The sequence below is a fragment of the Oryzias latipes genome, chromosome 16 (genome assembly GCF_053564925.1).
Source record: "Oryzias latipes strain Hd-rR chromosome 16, Olatipes_Hd-rR_3.1".
Classification (NCBI taxonomy): Eukaryota; Metazoa; Chordata; class Actinopteri; order Beloniformes; family Adrianichthyidae; genus Oryzias; species Oryzias latipes.
This window is the reverse complement of record NC_136252.1, coordinates 6535636-6554744: the sequence shown is the minus strand read 5'-3', so window position 1 is coordinate 6554744 and position 19109 is coordinate 6535636. Positions and strand designations below refer to the sequence as shown.

Sequence of the window (19109 nt, the reverse complement as noted above, 5' to 3'; positions counted from 1 at the left end):
CTTTATTTTAGTAATCTAATGCACCTACTGTAGGTCAGTGACTGTGACAATTTTCAATGACGGTGTTTATTTACCAACACCCCCCAAAAAGTTTAATTGACAATATCTGGTGTGGACTCATATAAACACTTTAAAAGTGTTGAAATAACCTGACAGATTCGAATTGGTAACTCTATTTGGTGTTCAATTAAAAAAACTCTTGACAGTGCTAATTTTTAACTCTATGTAAAAGTGTTGAAAAAATCGAACACTGACCAGAGTTGGAAAGTGTTAGATTCTTTACACTGACAGAGTATCAAACAACTCAATCTTAGTGTAAAAGGCTCAACACTTTCAAAAGAGTTATTTTGACACTTTGTGGTGTGGACCCATATAGACTCTTTATAAGTGTTGAAATTGACTCCTGTGCAGTTGAATCGGCCTGGTAGAATTTGCTGTGTAGATGAGGCGTCACATGAGTTTGTTAGATTGATCTGTAGTGAACATAGTATTTTACTGTCGTAATGCAGCTTCATTGGTTTATTAATTTGCTGTGCAAATCATTTTTACATTTAGTGGTTTCGATGGCTGTTATTTTTATTCCAAAAAGTTCGTCTTTTACACAGTTGTTGATGGTTTCACGTGGTTCACCAATGTGCCACACATCAACTGTCCACCAGAGGGCGCCGTTTCTCGACAATGGCCGCCGTTACATGACTGTGTGAGGAGGCGGGGCTTTAATTTAACAATTGAGGCGCTTCACTGGGTTGCAGCCAATAAGTATCGGTGATAAGCGAGCGCATCTGCTTGCCGCTGCAGCCTCGCTTCCTCTGGCCGGATGTGCGGGAGCCAGAACCCCGGACTCCAATGACATTTGTACCGGAGGCGCCGCTGGCGGGGACGCCACCGACTCAGATCTCATCCATGTGAGGTAGGTACGTGCGCGCGGAGCGCTCCGTCCAGGAAGCGCAGTGAATTCCAGCAAAGCTGCAAAGTGCTCCGTGGATTCAACAGGGGCTTCAGCTCATCTCTCAACCCCCCCTGTGGACCGAGGCGCTGGCCTGTTGCTAGGAGACCCTTTGACAGCTGGGAGCTTTTGGGAAGTGACAATTAATACACTAATGGTGTCTGGCTATCTGGCAACCCAAACCTTTCTCCACAGAATCCCCACGCTGTTCATGCGTAAAATCTGCCTCATGTGCTTAAAAGAAAACCTTATACTGCGGTTATTTTCAGTCAGGAGATTAGTGTTTTGCAGGGAACAATGGCCTACTTGTTGTGATGATCATACTCTAAATACACATACCCTCTGAAAACAGTCAGGCATTTTTTAAGGTTCACAATTGATGGTTTTGAATTTATAAAAATTGGGACTTAATTAATGCACACATTTTGTAGTTTTTCTTTGTGTTTTTAGCTTTATTTTGAAGTAAAACAGGAAATGTGTGCATGGCATGGGTTGTCAAAGCTGTCAAAGTGGGTCCATGTTTCCTCCTTCCATCAGTAGCTGCTGCCTGCATCCTTGTGTCTGAAGGTCATCGGTGAGCAGGTCCATCTCACTGTGAACGACACTGCAGAGCAGTCCGGTGTGGTCTCAGCTCCACATATGCTCTAGTTCAACTTTCTAAACACACAGACTGCTCTCCAGAGGATGGAAGCATGGTCGCTGAATTTGTGTGTTGGTAATGCATGTGTCCAGAGTGTCTGTTATGACCTCTTGTGTTAAAGCCTGTGCCTCGCAGGTGATGAGCACATCACGTCAAGGTTGTAGCTCCAGATGTAGGACCTGGTTTAAAAGGACTTGAAGGAAGAACTTTTAGAAGTGTCAGCAGCTTCTCTGAGAGAGGAGACAAGTCAGCATTAGTCATGACGCGAGGTGGCACCTCTTCACACATTGCACAGGGGGCTGTCACAATGCGACTGGGAGAAGTGGCTGGACTGACTGAAGCTGACATGCTGTTCTGTCCTATCAGGCTGATGTTTGCACCCGGAGAGTCCCCAGGAGCTTCATTGCGCCTCCCCTTCACCTCCATTACCTCTCCCTGTGTGAAGGGGCATGCCTTCTGTACCCAGCCTTAGGTAGGTGCTCCACTCAGGACACTCATATGGTGACAGACGATCTGCACGAACATTACCAAGGAGGCACCATGAAATCCATCAGTAGAGTTTCTGTTTCATTTTTCAGGCTTTCAGTTTCTAGACGAAACCTGTTTAATCATCATGTAATGTAATTCATGCTTAGAAATCCTTGCATGGATTAGGTCCAAAGATGACCAGCAGTGGAAGTATGAATAACAGCAACAATAACTGATAAAAACAAAAGGTTTTCCACATATTTGCTGCTTATGTTAAGAATCTATGTGTCTCATGGAAGCTAAAACAAAACTAAACTAATATACTTTTCTATATTTTGAAATGATTTGGTAAACGTGTGCCTATAGAGCAAGGAGCTGCTGATGGGATGTGAACACTTGGAGGTAAAGTATGAGTTTAGAGGTAAAGTCAGAGTTAATGGACAGAAAACAGTGAGTCTAAACCCATTTAAGGTTTACATGAATGACAAAAGCTAAGATAATTTTTTTAGATAATAATAATAATAATAGATAACATTTTTTGCTTTAGATTTAAAGTTATAATCAGATACAGGGTAGAGGCAAAAATGAGTTGTGGAGATGCAAAAACCCTTCTTGACACACCTGTGCCCTGGCTTGGTGGACGACCTGCTGCTCCACAGCTTAGGTGACAGATTTAATCATCAGAAGAATGAAAGTCTGCTGCAGTTGCTGTGTGTGGGCAATAAAAACAGACCAGGACAGCGTCACAATGATCCATTTAGATCAATTGGATTATAAATAAAGTCTTCAATCTCATTGTTCCTGGTCTTTATGTGTTTACTTGCTAGAACCATTTATTTCTGTTTGCTGGGAAGTCATTGATCAATAATTGGTCATGATTTCCAGGGAAGGCTTACATTGTTGTCCTCCACACCCAAATATTAAGATTATTATTATCTCTGAGCACACACTGGGCTTGGGCAATGAGCTCCATAATGTTGGCGCTTAAAGCCTCCGCTAGATCTTTGAATTCCAGAAATGAGCTGGATCATGTGTAAAACAGCAAACACAGTAGGACCCAGCCGCCATCCGCTCTTCCTTATCTCCTCTTCTTCCCTTTGTTTTTTACTTTCCTGCCACCTTTTTCACGACGCCCCAGCATACATGCTCGCACCTACACAATCGCCTTTTTCTTTTGTCTCACGCTCTCTGCCGTGAAGGTGACAAGCCTCCCAGCAACGGTTAAGTTAGAGCGATGGTCCAGACCGTGGTTAAGATGGTGAGGTGTGGAAGAGGGATGAAACGAGAAAAAGACAACAAAACTAAAGCTTTATGGATTAATCATCCTGTCTACAGTTGTTTTAAAAATAATTACGTACAGTGGGGCAAAAAAATATTTAGTCATCCACCAACTGTGCAAGTTCTCCCACTGAAAAGATGAGAGGCCTGTCATTTTCATCATAGGTTTACCTCAACTACGAGAGACGAGGAGAGAAAAAAAGTCCAGAAAATCACATTGTCTGATTTTTAATAATGAAAAAAAGTATTTGGTCAATAACAAATGTTCAACTCAATACTTTGTTATATATACTCTGTTGGCAATGACAGCAGTCAAACGTTTTCTTGAAACCTTTACAAGGTTTTCACAAACTGTTGCAGGTACTTCGGCCCATTCCCCATGCAGATCTCCTCTAGAGCAGTGATTTTTGGAGCTGTCGCTGGGCAACACAGACTTTCAACTCCCTCCAAAGATTTTCTATGGGGTTGAGATCTGGAGACTGGCTTGGCCACTCAGGACCTTGAAATTCTTCTTACAAAGCCACTCCTTTGTTACTCGGTCAGTGTGTTTGGGATGGTTGTCATGCTGAAAGATTCAACCACGTTAAATCTTCAATGCCTTTGCTGATGGAAGGAGGTTTTCTCTCAGAATCTGAACATACGTGGCGCTAGGCCTGCACAATATACCGCAAATTTATAGTTATCGCGACATTAAGCTGTGCAATATGCATACCGCAAAAGACGGCGAAAATCGCAATAAATGGTTACTTTAAATCTGCTATAACAATCTCATGGCAGCTTGAAATATTGAACAAATGAAATAAATCCCTTTATGCATTTGACCAATCGGAGGGACCCGTTTGCGTTGTTGATCAATCAGATGAGCCCTTTTATGTTTGATGTTTGCCTCCTACGTCACCGAGGGTCATTTGGAGTATAATTTTTAAACTGTTGCAGTGAAATGGAAATTATGTTTTTGGTTGTTTTGCTGTTTGTTTATAACCGCGAATTATATCGTTATCGCAATATTAATCACCAATATCGCATATCGCGAGTTTTCCTCATATCGTGCAGCCCTACGTGGCCCCATTCATTATTTCCTTTACACGATCAGTCGTCCTGGTTCCTTTGCTGAAAAACAGTCACAAAGCATGATGTTTCCACCCCCAGTAGGTATGGTGTTCTTTGGATGCAATTCAGCATTCTTTCTCCTCCAGAGTATAGTTCTTACCAATAAGTTCTATTTAGGTTTTATCTGACCATAGGACATTCTCCCAATCGTCTTCTGGATCATCCAAATGCTCTCTATAAAACTTTAGACGGGCCTGAACATGTACTGACTTTAGCAGGGGGACTCGTCTAGCCCTGCAGGGTTGATTTGAGTCCGTGGCGGCGTAGTGTGTTACTGATGGTGGCCTTTGTTACTTTGGTCCCAGCTCATTCACTAGATCCCCCTGTGTGGTTCTGGGATATTTGCTCACCGTTCTTTTTATAATTTTGACCCCACGGGGTGAGATCTTGCGGGGAGTCCCAGATGGAGGGAGATGATCAGTGGTCTTGTATGTCTTTCATTTCCTTATAACTGCTCCAACAGTTGATTTATTCTCACCAAGCTGCTTATCTGTTGCAGATTCAGTCTTCCAGCCTGGTGCAGGTCAACAAATTGGTTTCTGGTGTCCTTAGACAGCTCTTTGGTCTTGGCCATAGTGGAGTTTGGAGTGTGACTGAGGTTGTGGACAGGTGTCTTCTATAGAGATAATGAGTTCAAACAGGTGCCATTAATGAAGGTAACCAGTGGAGGACATAGGATCCTAATACAGAAGAAGTTACAGGTCTGTGAGAGTCAGAAATCTTCTTGTTTGTAGGTGATCAAATACTTTTTTTTCCCACCATAATTTACAAATAAATTCTTAAAAAATCAGACAGTGTTATTTTCTGGATTTTTATCTCTCATTTTGTCTCTCATAGTTGAGGTTTACCTATGGTGATGAACATAACAGGCCTCTTTCATCTTTTTAAGAGGGAGAACTTACAGAATTGGTCACTGACTAACTACTTTTTGCCCAGTGTAAATACCCACTCGGCAAACGTCAAGGTTGTTTTTGGTGTTTTTAACATGTTCTTGTGGCCTTTTTTTTTTTACGATGGAGGACATGCATAAAGAAAATTCAGCTCAGAATTCCATGTCTGACTATTTCTTTTTCAAATAATTGCAAATCAGGAGCAGAAGAAGAAAAATTCAGTGTCAAAAACAACTTATTTGTGATGTAGAAAATATGGTGGATGGGCCACAAGCTTCCTGCTCTGAGGTCTCAGCAACGGGGAAGGGTGGGCGGGGTTGCTTCGTGTCAACAGTCCCGCCCACAACTTTTGGGAGGAATTCTGCCGAAACTATGTCCTAGAAAAGAACACAGGCTTTTTTGATTTTAGCTAAAATCGACATAATCACAGATAAAAGATCACTGGGAACAATTGAAAAATAAATCCGTAGATGATTCAAATCAAATCAAACTTTATTTATATAACACTTTTCCTATGAAAGCACAACACAAAGTGCTTTACATTAAAACAAAACAAAATAAATAATAAAAAAACAAAATTAAAAGAGCCCCCCCATACCTACACACAACCCCCCCACCCCTTTCACACACACACCCCCAACTGATGGGGAAACACAATGAGAAATAGAAAATATGCTGAGCATGAAAACAGAATGTTTGTTATTGGAAACGCTAATAATAATTGGAACCTCCCTCTCTGTGAATAACTGCACAGCCAAATGCAGCATCACAGCTGGGGATCAGCGCCACCACAGCTAAGTGGCGATGCAGGTCCCCATCTAGAGCCGCAGCGGCTGAACAGCAGCCGACCCGAAGGGAGAGGTCCAAAAAGAGGAAGCACTGGAAATAAAAATGAGAATTAAAAAGTAAACATACTGATAAAAGCTGTAAACAAATAAAAAAATAAAATCTTAGCACAAGGAATATTAAAATAAATCATTGATAACCAAAAATTCATAAAACATGATAACATGGATAAATAAATAAAAAATGTGGATGAAGAAATAAAAGCGAGGTTAAAAAGATGGGTCTTGAGCCTTTTCTTAAAAACATCTATGCTCTCTGCGGCCCTCAGGTCCAAATTGATCAAATGATTAAAGTGAGACTTAAAATTCACACCTACAGTGGTGGACAAAATTGTTGGTCCCCCTCAGTTAAAGAAAGAAAGTCCACAATGCTCACTGAAATGACTTGAAACGTTCAAAAGTAACAATAAATTAAAATCTATTGAAAATGAAAAAATCAAAATCAGCCATTACTTTTGAGTTGTTGATTAACAGAATTATTTAAAAAAAAAAACTAATATAATAGGGCTGGACAAAAATGATGGTACCCATAACTTAATATTTTGTTGCACAACCTTTTGAGGCAATCACTGCAATTAAACGGTTTCTGTATTTGTCAATGAGCCTTCTGCACCTGTCCACAGGTATTTTGGCCCACTCCTCATGAGCAAACTGCTCCAGTTGTCTCAGGTTTGACGGGTGTCTTCTCCAAATGGCATGTTTCAGCTCCTTCCACTGATGTTCAATGGGATTCAGATCTAGGCTCATAGAAGGCCACTCCAGAATAGTCCAACGCTTTTCTCTGAGCCATTCTTGGGGTTTCTGGCTGTGTGTTTTGGATCGTTGTCCTGTTGGAAGACCCATGACCTGCGACTGAGACCAAGCTTTCTGACACTAGGCAGCACATTTCTATGCCTTGATAACCTTGAGAACCTTGAGATTTCATTTGACCTTCACAACTTCAAGACACCCTGTGGCAGATGCAGCAAAGCAGCCCCAAAACAGAACTGAGCCTCCTCCACGAATGGTGTGATCTGACACTGATGTACCTTGATCTAGGAGTTCACCTTTAATGTCTTTGGAGGTTGTTCTGGGCTCTTTGGATACAGTTCTAACTATCCGTCTCCTCAATTTGTCATCAATGTTCCTCTTCCTCTTTGTCCAGGGAGGTTGGCTACAGTCCCGTGGGTCTTAAACGTCTGAATAATATGTGTCACTGTCGTCACAGGAACTTCAAGCTGCTTAAATATGGTTTCATAGCCTTTACCTTTACCATGTTTGTCTATAATTTTGTTTCTAATGACCTGGGACAATTCTCTCCTTTGCTTTCTGTTGTCCATGTTCAGTGTGGTTCACACCTTTTCACCAAACAGCAACGTGAATATTTGTCTCCCTTTAAATAGTCAGACTGACTGATTATGGGTTTGAAAACAGCTGTGATGTCAATCAAAGGACATACCTGAGTTCATCATGACCCCTGGGCAATTAGTTCTCAGCCTTTATGGAGGTACCATCATTTTTGTCCAGACTTATTTCATTAGTTTGTTTTTTTAAATAATTCTGTTAACCAACAACTCAAAAGTAATTGCTGATTTAGATTATTTCATTTTTGATCAATTTTAATTTATTGTTACTTTTGAACGTTTCAAGTCATTTCAGTGAGCATTGTGGACCTTCTTTCTTTAACTGAGGGGGACCAACAATTTTGTCCACCACTGTATTTCATCATTAAAAGTTTTTAATTACGTTCTTTTTTTGCTGATGATGTCCAGGATTTTCCTCAAACGTCAGCAGATTTTATCTTTAGTTATGACTTTTAAACGTATCAAATGTTGTTAATTTATATGTTTCTTTTGATGTTTTTTTGCCCATTTTCATATTGACTTATCTTTTTGAAGGAGCGTTAAAATTCTCTTTGCTGTTTCGACTGGCAGCTGCCTTGCTTTGATCACGGAAAAGTATTGTAGTTAAGGCCTATAATGACGTTTCTACCAGCCATGGAAACTGTGAATAGCAGTAGCATTAGGAGCTTTTTATTTTTTACTGTCGCTAATATGACAGCTTTCTCTTATGCAATAAATCCAGTGAAATCTTGTTTGACAACATCTGTTGTGTATGTGTGTGTGTGCGTGTGTGTCTGCAGCAGTAAGGAGATGTTGACAGGACAGAGGCTATGCCATTCAAAGTCCCACCAGGACTCTGTTCTCTCTGCCCTCAACCAGCAGAGGAAGGACGGCCTGCTGTGCGACATGACGCTTGTCGCTGGTGAGCAAAAATTTCACGCCCACAAAGCGGTCCTGGCAGCATGCAGCGATTATTTCAGGGTAAGTACACATTGGAGCTGATCTTTGCTCTGAAATTAGAAAAAAAAAGAGGAGTTTAAAAGGTTTACCGTGTTCTAAACTGAAATAAATGTGAACAGGCTGGAATAAGCAGCAAGGACATGGAGAAAGATCCGACATCACCGCTGCAAATCAAGCAGGAGGGCTCATGACAATGCCTGAATGCAGCATGTGATCTCACAGATGCCTAGCAACCACGGAGCCACTGAGGCTCCCATTACCAAAATTAGACAATTGCCCCTATCCCCAATTAGGGTTTTTTTTAAAGCAAGATTGTGCACTTGCGTAAATTTCTTGATTACAGTATTTCACAATCTCTGAAAATCAGATTTTTCCTACCAGAAAACACACACAAATTTTCATCAGTTTTCCATCCCTGCCTCCAGTTATGTAACATTTACACGTCTTCACTCAGTTCAGATCAAGGTGAGACACAAACCAGGCGGTGAGACACTACTGAACATCAGCACTCTAAAGTTCGACTGTAAAAACTTTGATGCCAAGGATGTCAGAAATCCCAGAGATCATCCTCCATAAATCCACATGGATGGACGCGTGGCGTGTACTGTTGATACACTGAGGACCTTCAGTTCAACTGTCAGACATCCAGATGGAAGATTTCCCTTTGCTTAGGGAGAAGTGCACCAATGAGATTTGATTTAGGGACTTAAAGCAGATTAGAAGGTAAAATTTAATCCCTCTTGAAAATGAGAGACAGATTAAATACGCCCAAGTTACCCAGGGATTATTCCTGCAGTGTGAAAGTGTGTGGGTGCTCAGGTTATTTTTATATCAATGCAGACAGGGTTCAGGTTGGGCGAGCGGTCCGCCTCTCCGCCATTTGTACGTCATTTTTCCTTTTGTTTTTCTTCTGCTGTCGGTATTCATTTATAAATGCGACTCCTTCAACTTCCAGTGAGGCAAAGCAACATTGTTGCTCCTGCACTCAGATTATTAGATTAGCCTGTTACGCGAGGCAAAAAAAAAACTCACTCAGCCTACATGTTTCTTCAGTAGTGGCTTAACAAAATTATCTTCATGCTGTCATCTGACTCCACTACTGGCTTTGATTTGATTTCATTTGCAGAGATGAGGATGAGGTGTTTTGGAGATGGCAGTTAAACTGTCTGTCTTACTTTTTTTTGGACCACATTGACCCATTTAGCTGATGCCAAAACAACCTACGCATTTCTTACGCTTCACACTCGCAGCAGAACTTGCATCTGCTGAAGCTGGTATTTGATACAAGTACCTGTACTAAAATACCTGACCTGGTCAGACGTGTTTTCTTGGGACTTGTCCTGAATGTGTCATCTGCTCCTTATGGCTCCATCCCACTGTGACGATGTCTGGACAGCTTGGGGAGATACAGGCTCACATCAGCATCACTCACCACCCTGTGCCCACACAGACACACAAATTCAATCAGTCTGTGCATTTCTGGAGTCACGTCTACTGGCCCTGCAGTCAAGACAGAATTTACATCAAAGACTATGATTGTCTCAGAGGAATATTTCCCAGTTTGAGGCCTCATACAAGCTTGATGTAGAGCGGAAACCAGCTGTACAGGGGAGTACATTAATGTAGAAAGATCTACTCCTTCTAGTCTGAACATTTCTAAATGTCCTTCCTAAATATGATCTATATTATTTATTATTGTTATTATTACATAGAAGCTTAACTCAAAATCCAGACCCAGAAGTGACAGATAAAAGCTCAGAAAAGAGATAAACAAGGCTGAGAAATGTGAAAAAGAAGAGATGATTAAAAAAAAAAGGATTGTCATGAAAAACTGAAAAGGACAGACTGTGGTGAACCAAAACCTGGCAGGGATTAACAGCAGGAGAATCATTTTAATAGCCACTCTGATGGTGATGAGGCATCAACTTTCACCCACAGAGCACTTCTGCATCTGCAATTAGAAAAGAAGGGGAAAAAAGAAAACGGGGAGAGATGTGGCTCAGGGCCTGACAATGACAGACAAATCAACAAGGAAAAATGAAAAATAAATGTTTCCCAGCAGGTTAAATGTTTTAATCCTCCAACGTTCACACCTCCCGGAAAAAACTAAGCTGCATATTCATGCTTAAGCATCAACTTTAGCCTTGACAAAAACCTTTATCTAATGGGTGATCTTATGGGTACCTGGATAAGGTTTTTATTATTTTTTAAATGAAAACCATTAAGAGCCAGGCACAGTTCAACAAAAACACACTAGGGTTATTTGCAAAAGGAAGTCAAAATCATTACCCCTTCTCTCAAATGTTTTTATTTTTATTACAGGTTTGCATGGAGGAAGAAACAATATTATAGTGGAGAAATCCAAGATTGTTCATCTCATTTTTTATAGTTGGATACTTGACAACCCTTGATCAAAATATGACAACTCAGGAACCTAGATTTTCCATGTGAATGTGTGACAAGGTTGTGGCTAAATATTCTAATTTACAAATAACTCCTGGTTGGTTGAAATACATTTATGACTTATACATGGGGTTGAATTATTTTACTTTTAACATTTTGCTATGTTTTACTATATTTGACCTTAAAACTGTACATTTTTTTAAATTGATCATACAAACAATGTATTTTATCAATCTAGACTTTTAAAACTGTTGATTGTTGATTTTTACACCACACAACTTCTATACAGAGCTAGGGGGAAATCTTTACTACTCAACATCCAAAAACAGTTTTTAGAAAATGAAGGAGACCAATATCCAAATGTTCAAAATAATGTATAAAGAAATTCTGATTTCATGATATGAAGATAAGAGGAGTTAAGGATCAACAGGTGTTTGAATAATTCCAAACACGTGTGAACTTGATTGTGGTGAAATAATCAAAGCTCCTTTACTTACAACCAATGAGGATTACATTGTTTAATGTGCATTAATGATAACTGAAATGTTTTAATTACAATCAATAATCTATTGATTTTCTTTACTTGATCATCAATGTGTAGCAATAATTACTGGTTTAATGTGACCATGTATTCTAATGATAATCAATGATTATTACATATCGGTACCGTTACTCTTTTCTGAAATCATGAATGAATGTTTTCTGAAGATTATCAATCATTAATAGGCACTGGATTTTGTGACTTGAAAATAATCTATCTGATCACAACCGGATTACAAAAACTATGTCAAACTATCAAATGAATGAACTCAGTAGGGGTGGGGTTATATAATCTCGCTTCTTCCCACTCCTTTTAAAGCAATAAATCAAGTTCAGCATGTCTTTAGTTAATGATCACTATATTTAATTAAGCAAATGTGACTTAAGTGTGTCTTTGTTTTGTTTTTTATCTATGCATTTCATCATTTCTGTAATGAGTTTGACAAATCTGTGTGATTTTTTTTTTTTAGCTTATTTTATTGACAACAATTAATGCTTGTAATAAATCAAATCAAATCAAAATTTACAGTGACAGGGCTCCTCTAGTTCTTTGGTGATTTTACATAAGCATTACAGCGATGAATAAACAAGCTGCAGATTAAAAGCAATCAGGCCAAATTATACCGCTGAATCAAAGATAATGACGTGTTCAGCTGCTACAATTTGCCACTGACAACAGAAAACCTTGTAGTTTTCACATCAGGGAGTGCGTTTTTGTTGTTGAAGTGTTGCAGCCATTGTCAGACGGTTTTGGCCATTTTATTGTCCTTTTTGTAAAGTCAGGTTCTAAATAACAAAAAACGTCTGCACAGAACCCAGCAGATCATATGACCACACCTGTGATCCAGGTAGTCACAGCCAGTGGCTTATCCACATTTAAAGTATTCTTAAGAAGTATTTCTTTTCCCAAATTCTTGAGCTGATGGGTTAAGAGCATTGACTGGATGTGAGAACTGGACTAAGGGATGTTGTGTTATTCTAAATGCTCCTGAGGGCTGGAGTGGTCCTCCGCTGTGGACCCGGGGGACAGTCGGGCCACCAGAGGCTTTCCGATGGCAAAAAGAATGTGCGCTCAGTGAAGTTAAACACGCATGTGCAGTGATGTATGTATCAGATGATGTTTGATGTTTTCTGCATGTCAATCAAGTGATGTACTTCATGGTGAGAGGGATTACTGGCTGATGGATTAAAAAAAACAAATATGTTTTTTATTTTATTTACCTTTAGTGGGCTGGGATCAACCCACATGTCCTTTGTGGTCCTAATCAACGTAATGAGCACCCCTGCTCTTGATAATTCTACATTTCTTCATGATTTTTTTTCTGTAATGCAAGTTATTTAAATTATAAACTGACCAATCAGATGCCTCAATGAAAGCATTTGGTGGTTGCTGGCCCCCACATCCGCTTTTCCAAACATTTGACAGATTCACTTGTTGCAGGGGTGTGGACTTCCAACAAGTTCACTCCTGATTGTTTAGAGTGGTTGCCATAGAAATGTTTGCTCAGACTGATTTGGACCAATCACTACTTACTGATATTGTCTGTCTTCAACATGGTGGGGTCTGTATCACAAAAAAATGGCAACTTGGCAAAAAACTGACAAAAGTGGCAATTGACTTTGTTTGGTTGGAGGCGGAAGAAAGTACGTGATTTTTATGGGCGCCGTCACACTCAGTTGGTCCAGTTCTCATACAGTCAATGGTTAAGAGTGCCCCAGACTGTCTTTTCAGCATCATCTTCAACAAAGAATTACAAAAATAGTGACAAAGCAGAGGACCTAATGAAGTCGAACAGACTCCACCATACTGCAAGTGAACCGATTAAAAGAGAAATAACTGGATAATTGTCAAATAAAACCTGGTGTGATTCTGACTGGAGGAAAAACAAAGATCTAACTGAACATAACTGAAATAAAAAACATGACCTGATCTAAAACAACCAGGAAACCTAAACTACAGGTCATCACTTTGTCACAGTCTGAACATAATTAAACCTGAAATATTCCTATGAAAATAGAGAAAAATCCCACTAGTTAGTCTGTGAGCTCATGTAGTCAGCTGCTGGACTACAGGTGGACTATTTAGAGCTAAATCACTTTATCATTTCCTTGAGTTGTTTCTAATTTTGCTGTGCAGAGGTGAAGCTAATAAAGTTATCATTATTTATGGCCAACTTGTTTACACTGTTGATGATGTTTTAGGGTCATGATAGGACTGTAAAACTTAGTCAAAGTATTAATATTTGTATTTGTCAGCTGAGTATGTTCTTGCCACTGGTTCTGGTGTGTGGGAGGTCTGCAACAATTTCTGTAGAGAAAGCCTGAAGTCCCCAGACATAACCCAATTATCATGGACAATGAAACAGCTTTTCTCAAAGCTGCTATTTTTCTCTGAGGAAAATGAGTCCCCTCAGGTTTATCACACACCAAGCAGGCACACCATTTTTTTTATCTTATTGGTCATGCAAACTGCAGAGATGTGCCTCCACTGCAGCACTGGAAAGGTGAAAAGCGCACTCTGACCGTGGCCCAGTGTTCCTCCGCTCTGGATCCATACCTTGGATCACAGAAGCCATCCGTCACTATTGCCCCCTTAACTCATCTGTCAAGGTCAGGGGCATTCATGCCGGAGGCCGGCAGCTCTGTGGGCGCTCTTGCACTCTACTGACTTTTGTTAAACACTCCAGTGAGCATCAAAAAGTCAGGGGTTCACTTCTTTTGCTCTTTGCTAAAGTCTTTCCACCCATGCACACAGAACGAAACACTATTACACTCCAGGTTAAGCTGAGGGCCTTTGCTCAATGGAGCAGGAGCTTTTTAATTAGCAGAGTGGTCAATCAACAAGGGGAGAGAGTTGAACAGGCTTTAGGTAAATGTTTTCTTTGAGCAGCTCTGTCTCAAACATCCAACCCAACATCCAGGAGTGTTGTTTGCTCGAGGTAGAAGTTCATGAGTCAGAGACATGATGGGAAGTTTAGGGAAGACATAATCCTGTTTTCCTGACTGAATGCAATTTTAGGGTTGCTGGGTAGTCTAATATGTCATGTGCAGAAGAAAGCAAAGCTTGTATTACCTGTCAGGATAAAACGATGCAGTTCTGCTGCACACAGCTGTTCTGATTAAAAATACTCCCTCAAAAACGGCAAGATAGCAGGATGAGTCTCCTGAGGCCGTGACGCCACAGTGAAGCAGCTAAAATTACATATAGCAAAGAATTGATGCCGTTTGTCTCACTGCAGTTTAAGTTCAAACATAAACCCCAGAAAGAAAGTCTCCATTCGCCGCCTCCTCCTCTCTGCTCACTGGCCCTGATCAATGCAACCGTCATCCCTTCATTGCATGACATCAGTCAATAACTTTGATTAGCAAGCAGCAAGCTGGACTCGAGCGCAGCAGAGGCAGACTGAAGATGGCATTGTCGCTGCTTTGATTTCACATGGAGCTCAGCGTGCACACGTGTCACTGTGCACGTGTTAGAAAACGCAGGTTTAACAGAAGGAACCAGTCGTCCTTTGTGTTTCTGCTGAGCTCCAGAGCCCGGTAATACATAAATGATGGAGACTAATGTTTTTGACTTTGCTCTTTTTAGTGCAGACACAGTGAAAAGGGATAGTGTCAGTCTGCCATTTCTGCATGATCATCAGTATCTGGTATAAAGCTATCATTATCCCACAGAGCCCCACTGTTGTGGAAGAGCTACATGACAGTACACGTTGAATAACTATTGTTGTTAAACATTTTTGTTATCTGAATTTAAAAAGCAGCTAAAGCTGCTGTGATTTGGTACGGTCAGAGTTAACCTCACTGCGTTTGCTCTCTCATCAGGCCATGTTCAGCCTTTGCATGGTGGAGAGTGAGGCAGATGAAGTGACTCTGCAAGGAGTGACCAGCGTTGGGCTGAAGCATGCTTTAGATTTTGCCTACACAGGACAGGTAAGCATGAGCTGTCACACGTGAGCAGACATCTCAGAAAATGCTGCTTTCTACAGAATTTGTCTCACTGAGCATAGAAACATGTACACTCTTTATTTTCCCCAAATGCCAAACATTTATATAAAAATATAAAAATCTCATAATTGTTATTGTCTCATTTTATCAAAGGTTTGCCATCAATAGAACAAATAACCCAACTTAGTCCCATTGTGTCTCAATCCTACTACGTACTTTTAACCTCTTATTGGGACCACTGTCCTCTGCTCCACTCCTTAAGCTTATCAGTGAGTGTGTAACTGCAGTTAACTTAGTAAATCAGCAGAAATCAGATCAACTGGACGGAAAGTGGCACAAATATTTGCGTGGAAATCCAGTTACGTTTCAAAGTAAATTGCCATGAACAAACCCATCAACCCATGTGCAAAAAAAAACAAACAGGTGATGCAGTCAGAGCATTCAAGACAAGTGGAAATGCATGATGAAAATTCTGGAAGAAATGAATAAAAACATATTTTTGGATTTCAGTCATCATCAGAAGTATTTTCTTCTTGGATTTGAATAAAATGACTAATTAGGTCATAAAGGGCTGATGGTTAACAGCAACTTACCGCCTTGAATCAAAAGAATAACACTACCCAATAGGGCTGCGTTTTGGCTAGAGTATGGCGATTCGATAAACGCGTCACAACATGATGTATATCCTGACATATACTAAGACTGGAACAGAAGCAATACATCACAATTTTTTTAAAAGAGCATGACTTTGAAAAAACCCTTTGTCTGAATATTAATACACCATTTACTTGAATATATTTGTAAAGTGTAATTTATTTCATGATCAGAGCATTAAGCACTGCAACTGGATCTCACACACAAGTTACTTTTTTCTAAGCAAAAATCCTAGTTTATTCCTGGTTCATGAAGAATTAATCATTCAATACTCAACATTATCTGGTTTCCGCAACAAAATATTTTTCAGTATTAAAAACATGTAAATGTGTCTTAACCAATAAGCTTCTATATAGCTTATTGAAGACAACAAAGTGGTATTTATTTCCAAGTTCACTTAAATGTACTTTATGAATTTAGCAAATGGCTGCTATATTAAACAACCAAAGAGACGTTGAACAATCTCTATTAGTCTGCCTATTTTGTTGAAACTAATGTGTCATTGAGCTCCGTAACTACAACCGTAAGACTAGTGAGTAAACAACGACCACGAGATGGTTCTCGCGAGATCTTATTGTTGCTTTGGTGTAAAGCTGCAGAAAGAGGCTGGGAGTTTGTGTGCTGGCAACTAGAGGCCAGAGATTTAAGTGGAACAAAAAAGTAAGATGGTGAACTACATGTTTCTGCAACATTTAAAATCAATACCAGAATTGCCAAATAAAATATCACAATATTTCACGTAATTGATTTTCTTTCCTACACCCCTATTACTTGGTACTGCCCCCATCACCCTTAAAGGGCCTTTATGATGCTTTTCCTAAGCTGTTCAGAGTAAACTACGTCCATAAATATAATATGTTACCTTTGGCACACTACAGAACACATTTTTTATGAAATTAGTTATTTTCACAGTTCATTTTACTACACGGAAGTAAGACGACTTGATCTCTGAGGCTCCGCCTTTCTCTATGTGGGTGCTGGCCATTCATGATGTCATCCTACAGTCTACCTCGGCAGCGTGTCTACATTTCACCCACAAAAACAAACATCTTAACATTTGCAAAGATGGATGTGCATGTTGTGTATATAAAATAAAAGTGTTTTTGCTGATCACCGCTAGCTCCACAGAGAAAGTGGGTGTGTGTCAGCCTGGGGGGGAAGCTGGCAGCGCAGACTCTTTCTGGAAGGGGCTGTTTCTCACTTATCTACATCATAATGTGAGGACCCACTCTTTTTAGTGGATTGGGATGGGCCGTTTTTTTGAAGAATACTCCAAAATGTGGGAATGGATCAAAATACCACTTTGGGAGTGTTTTTTGTGAAGAATGAACATTGTGATACATTTAAAGGCTTAAAAAGTTGATTTTGCATGGTATAGGCCCCTTGGCTTTAACATAAAGAATTTTGCCACTGTAAGTTTCAGTCATAACTGTTACTATCCCTGACTATTTGTTCCCCCAGTTGCACCACCAAGTAGTCAGCAGTTTTGGGTCATCATTGGCTGTTCAGAAATATTGTTTTTGACAGGTAAAATGAAGAAATATAAATAGGTCAAGCTCTGCCTCTGCCTTGTGGAAATGATAACGGATGAAGAGACGGCAATATGCTTGTTTCTGCACTGCAAATCATGAAAATCCTTCAGCCGCACGTCGACATCCGTTCAGTTGAGGCTCTTAAGCAGGAACGTCAGCTTGCAGCTTCGGTGAAAGCCCGCCTAGACCCTAATGAGAACTTCAAATGGTTTAAACTTCCTACTTTGTTCACTTGAAGCTGAAAAATGGCCTCAGTGGAGGACATATGGACTTTTTTTGTCTTCTCCAAGTGATAGTTTGCAAATAGAAAGCATTCTAAATGTTGGTTTGCACGAATCTCGCAGCCCTCCCACACTGCACCAGGCACAGTGTTATAAAATGACTTCTGCTTTGTGAGACCGAAGCGCCCTGACTGTAGTGGGCCGCTGAAGTGGAGAGGCAACCAGGAAGAGAGAAGCACTCGCTTACCCTCATCAGTTTAGCCTGTTGACTGACGGATTAAAAGAAAATCTTTGAGTTCTTCATTTAAACCCAGTTTTTTCTAATGTTAGGATCCACTTTCCTGTCAGTGATGATGAAAGCATCTCTGCTCTGGGCTGTATAGACTTAAGTGCAGCAAATGACTTCTTGTTATTGCACTCTGTCTAAATCTATCAGCCTTATGAAGCTCAGAGAAGCATGTGGTCAACTGGACCTGAGCACGGACCCAAGAGGAAACCAAACACCAATTAACGGAAATGCACATCTAATTGCAGGGAGGAGGAAAAATGATCAGAAGAGGCTCGTTTGTGTTCGATTTCTCTGTTTTACTGTAAAGTCCACAACAGTTGCTTGATAATTATGCCAAATGATGAACATGAATCCCAATTAGTGTTGAAACTGTTTAAAATGAATGCTAATGCTAACAATACATTTTCCTGCTCATCAAACATAAAAGGAGAACAACATGCACCAAAGTAGTTCAATACACATTCAGATCCTTTCTGTCTGACTTATTATGAATAAATTATGAGCAAGATTGGATAAAAATGACAGCCATCTGAGGGCGGCTAAATTGTCAGCAGTATTGTGATTAAAGAAATTATCAAGTTTTCTGCATGGAAATTCTTTTGGACTAGGCTAGCCTGCTATGTTACTGTGTCTAGTTTGACTATTCCAGTCATGAATGAAAGATTTAATTATCTGCAGCCTTGTTGTGCACGTAGAACAGAGAGTAAACCCTCCACACCACACTCTAGCATTTCACGGCTCTGCTCTCCTCAGCTAAAAAGGATACATTGGATGCATTTCAGCTTTTAGTGTTGCATATGGGCAGATGATAAACACGGAACAGTAAGCGTTTTGCAAAAAAACAAGACAATATTTGAAGGTCTTTCTCTAAACAAACCAGCGATTTTAACTGTTTCTCGAAAATAGTTTTTCAGATTGTCTGGATTTTTTTCAGTTTAAATCTAGTTTAAAAATCTAAAAGGAGAATAAAAAAACCTTTCCTTCCTGCAAAAGGTACTTGTTCAATACATGGTTAGATGTTTGCTATTATTCAGATTTAACTTCTTTTAGGATTTCCTCCACT

General features: G+C 40.0%; 1 protein-coding gene across 3 annotated transcripts in view; it reads left to right on the top strand.

Annotated features, from left to right (window-relative positions):
- Positions 1-757: 757 nt before the first annotated feature.
- klhl32 (kelch-like family member 32) overlaps positions 758-19109 on the top strand; it is a 34072-nt gene continuing 15720 nt past the window's right edge. Inside the window, exons 1-4 of one of the 3 annotated variants that reach the window (XM_023964203.2) lie at positions 758-910; positions 1953-2058; positions 8303-8480; positions 15228-15335. In XM_023964203.2, coding sequence (XP_023819971.1) covers positions 2036-2058; positions 8303-8480; positions 15228-15335 — 309 coding nt within the window. In that variant the 5' untranslated portion in view covers positions 758-910; positions 1953-2035. Of the gene's footprint in view, positions 911-1952; positions 2059-8299; positions 8481-9067; positions 9183-15227; positions 15336-19109 lie in introns of those variants that run through there. The other 2 variants (XM_023964202.2, XM_078933486.1) reach the window with 2 other exon arrangements.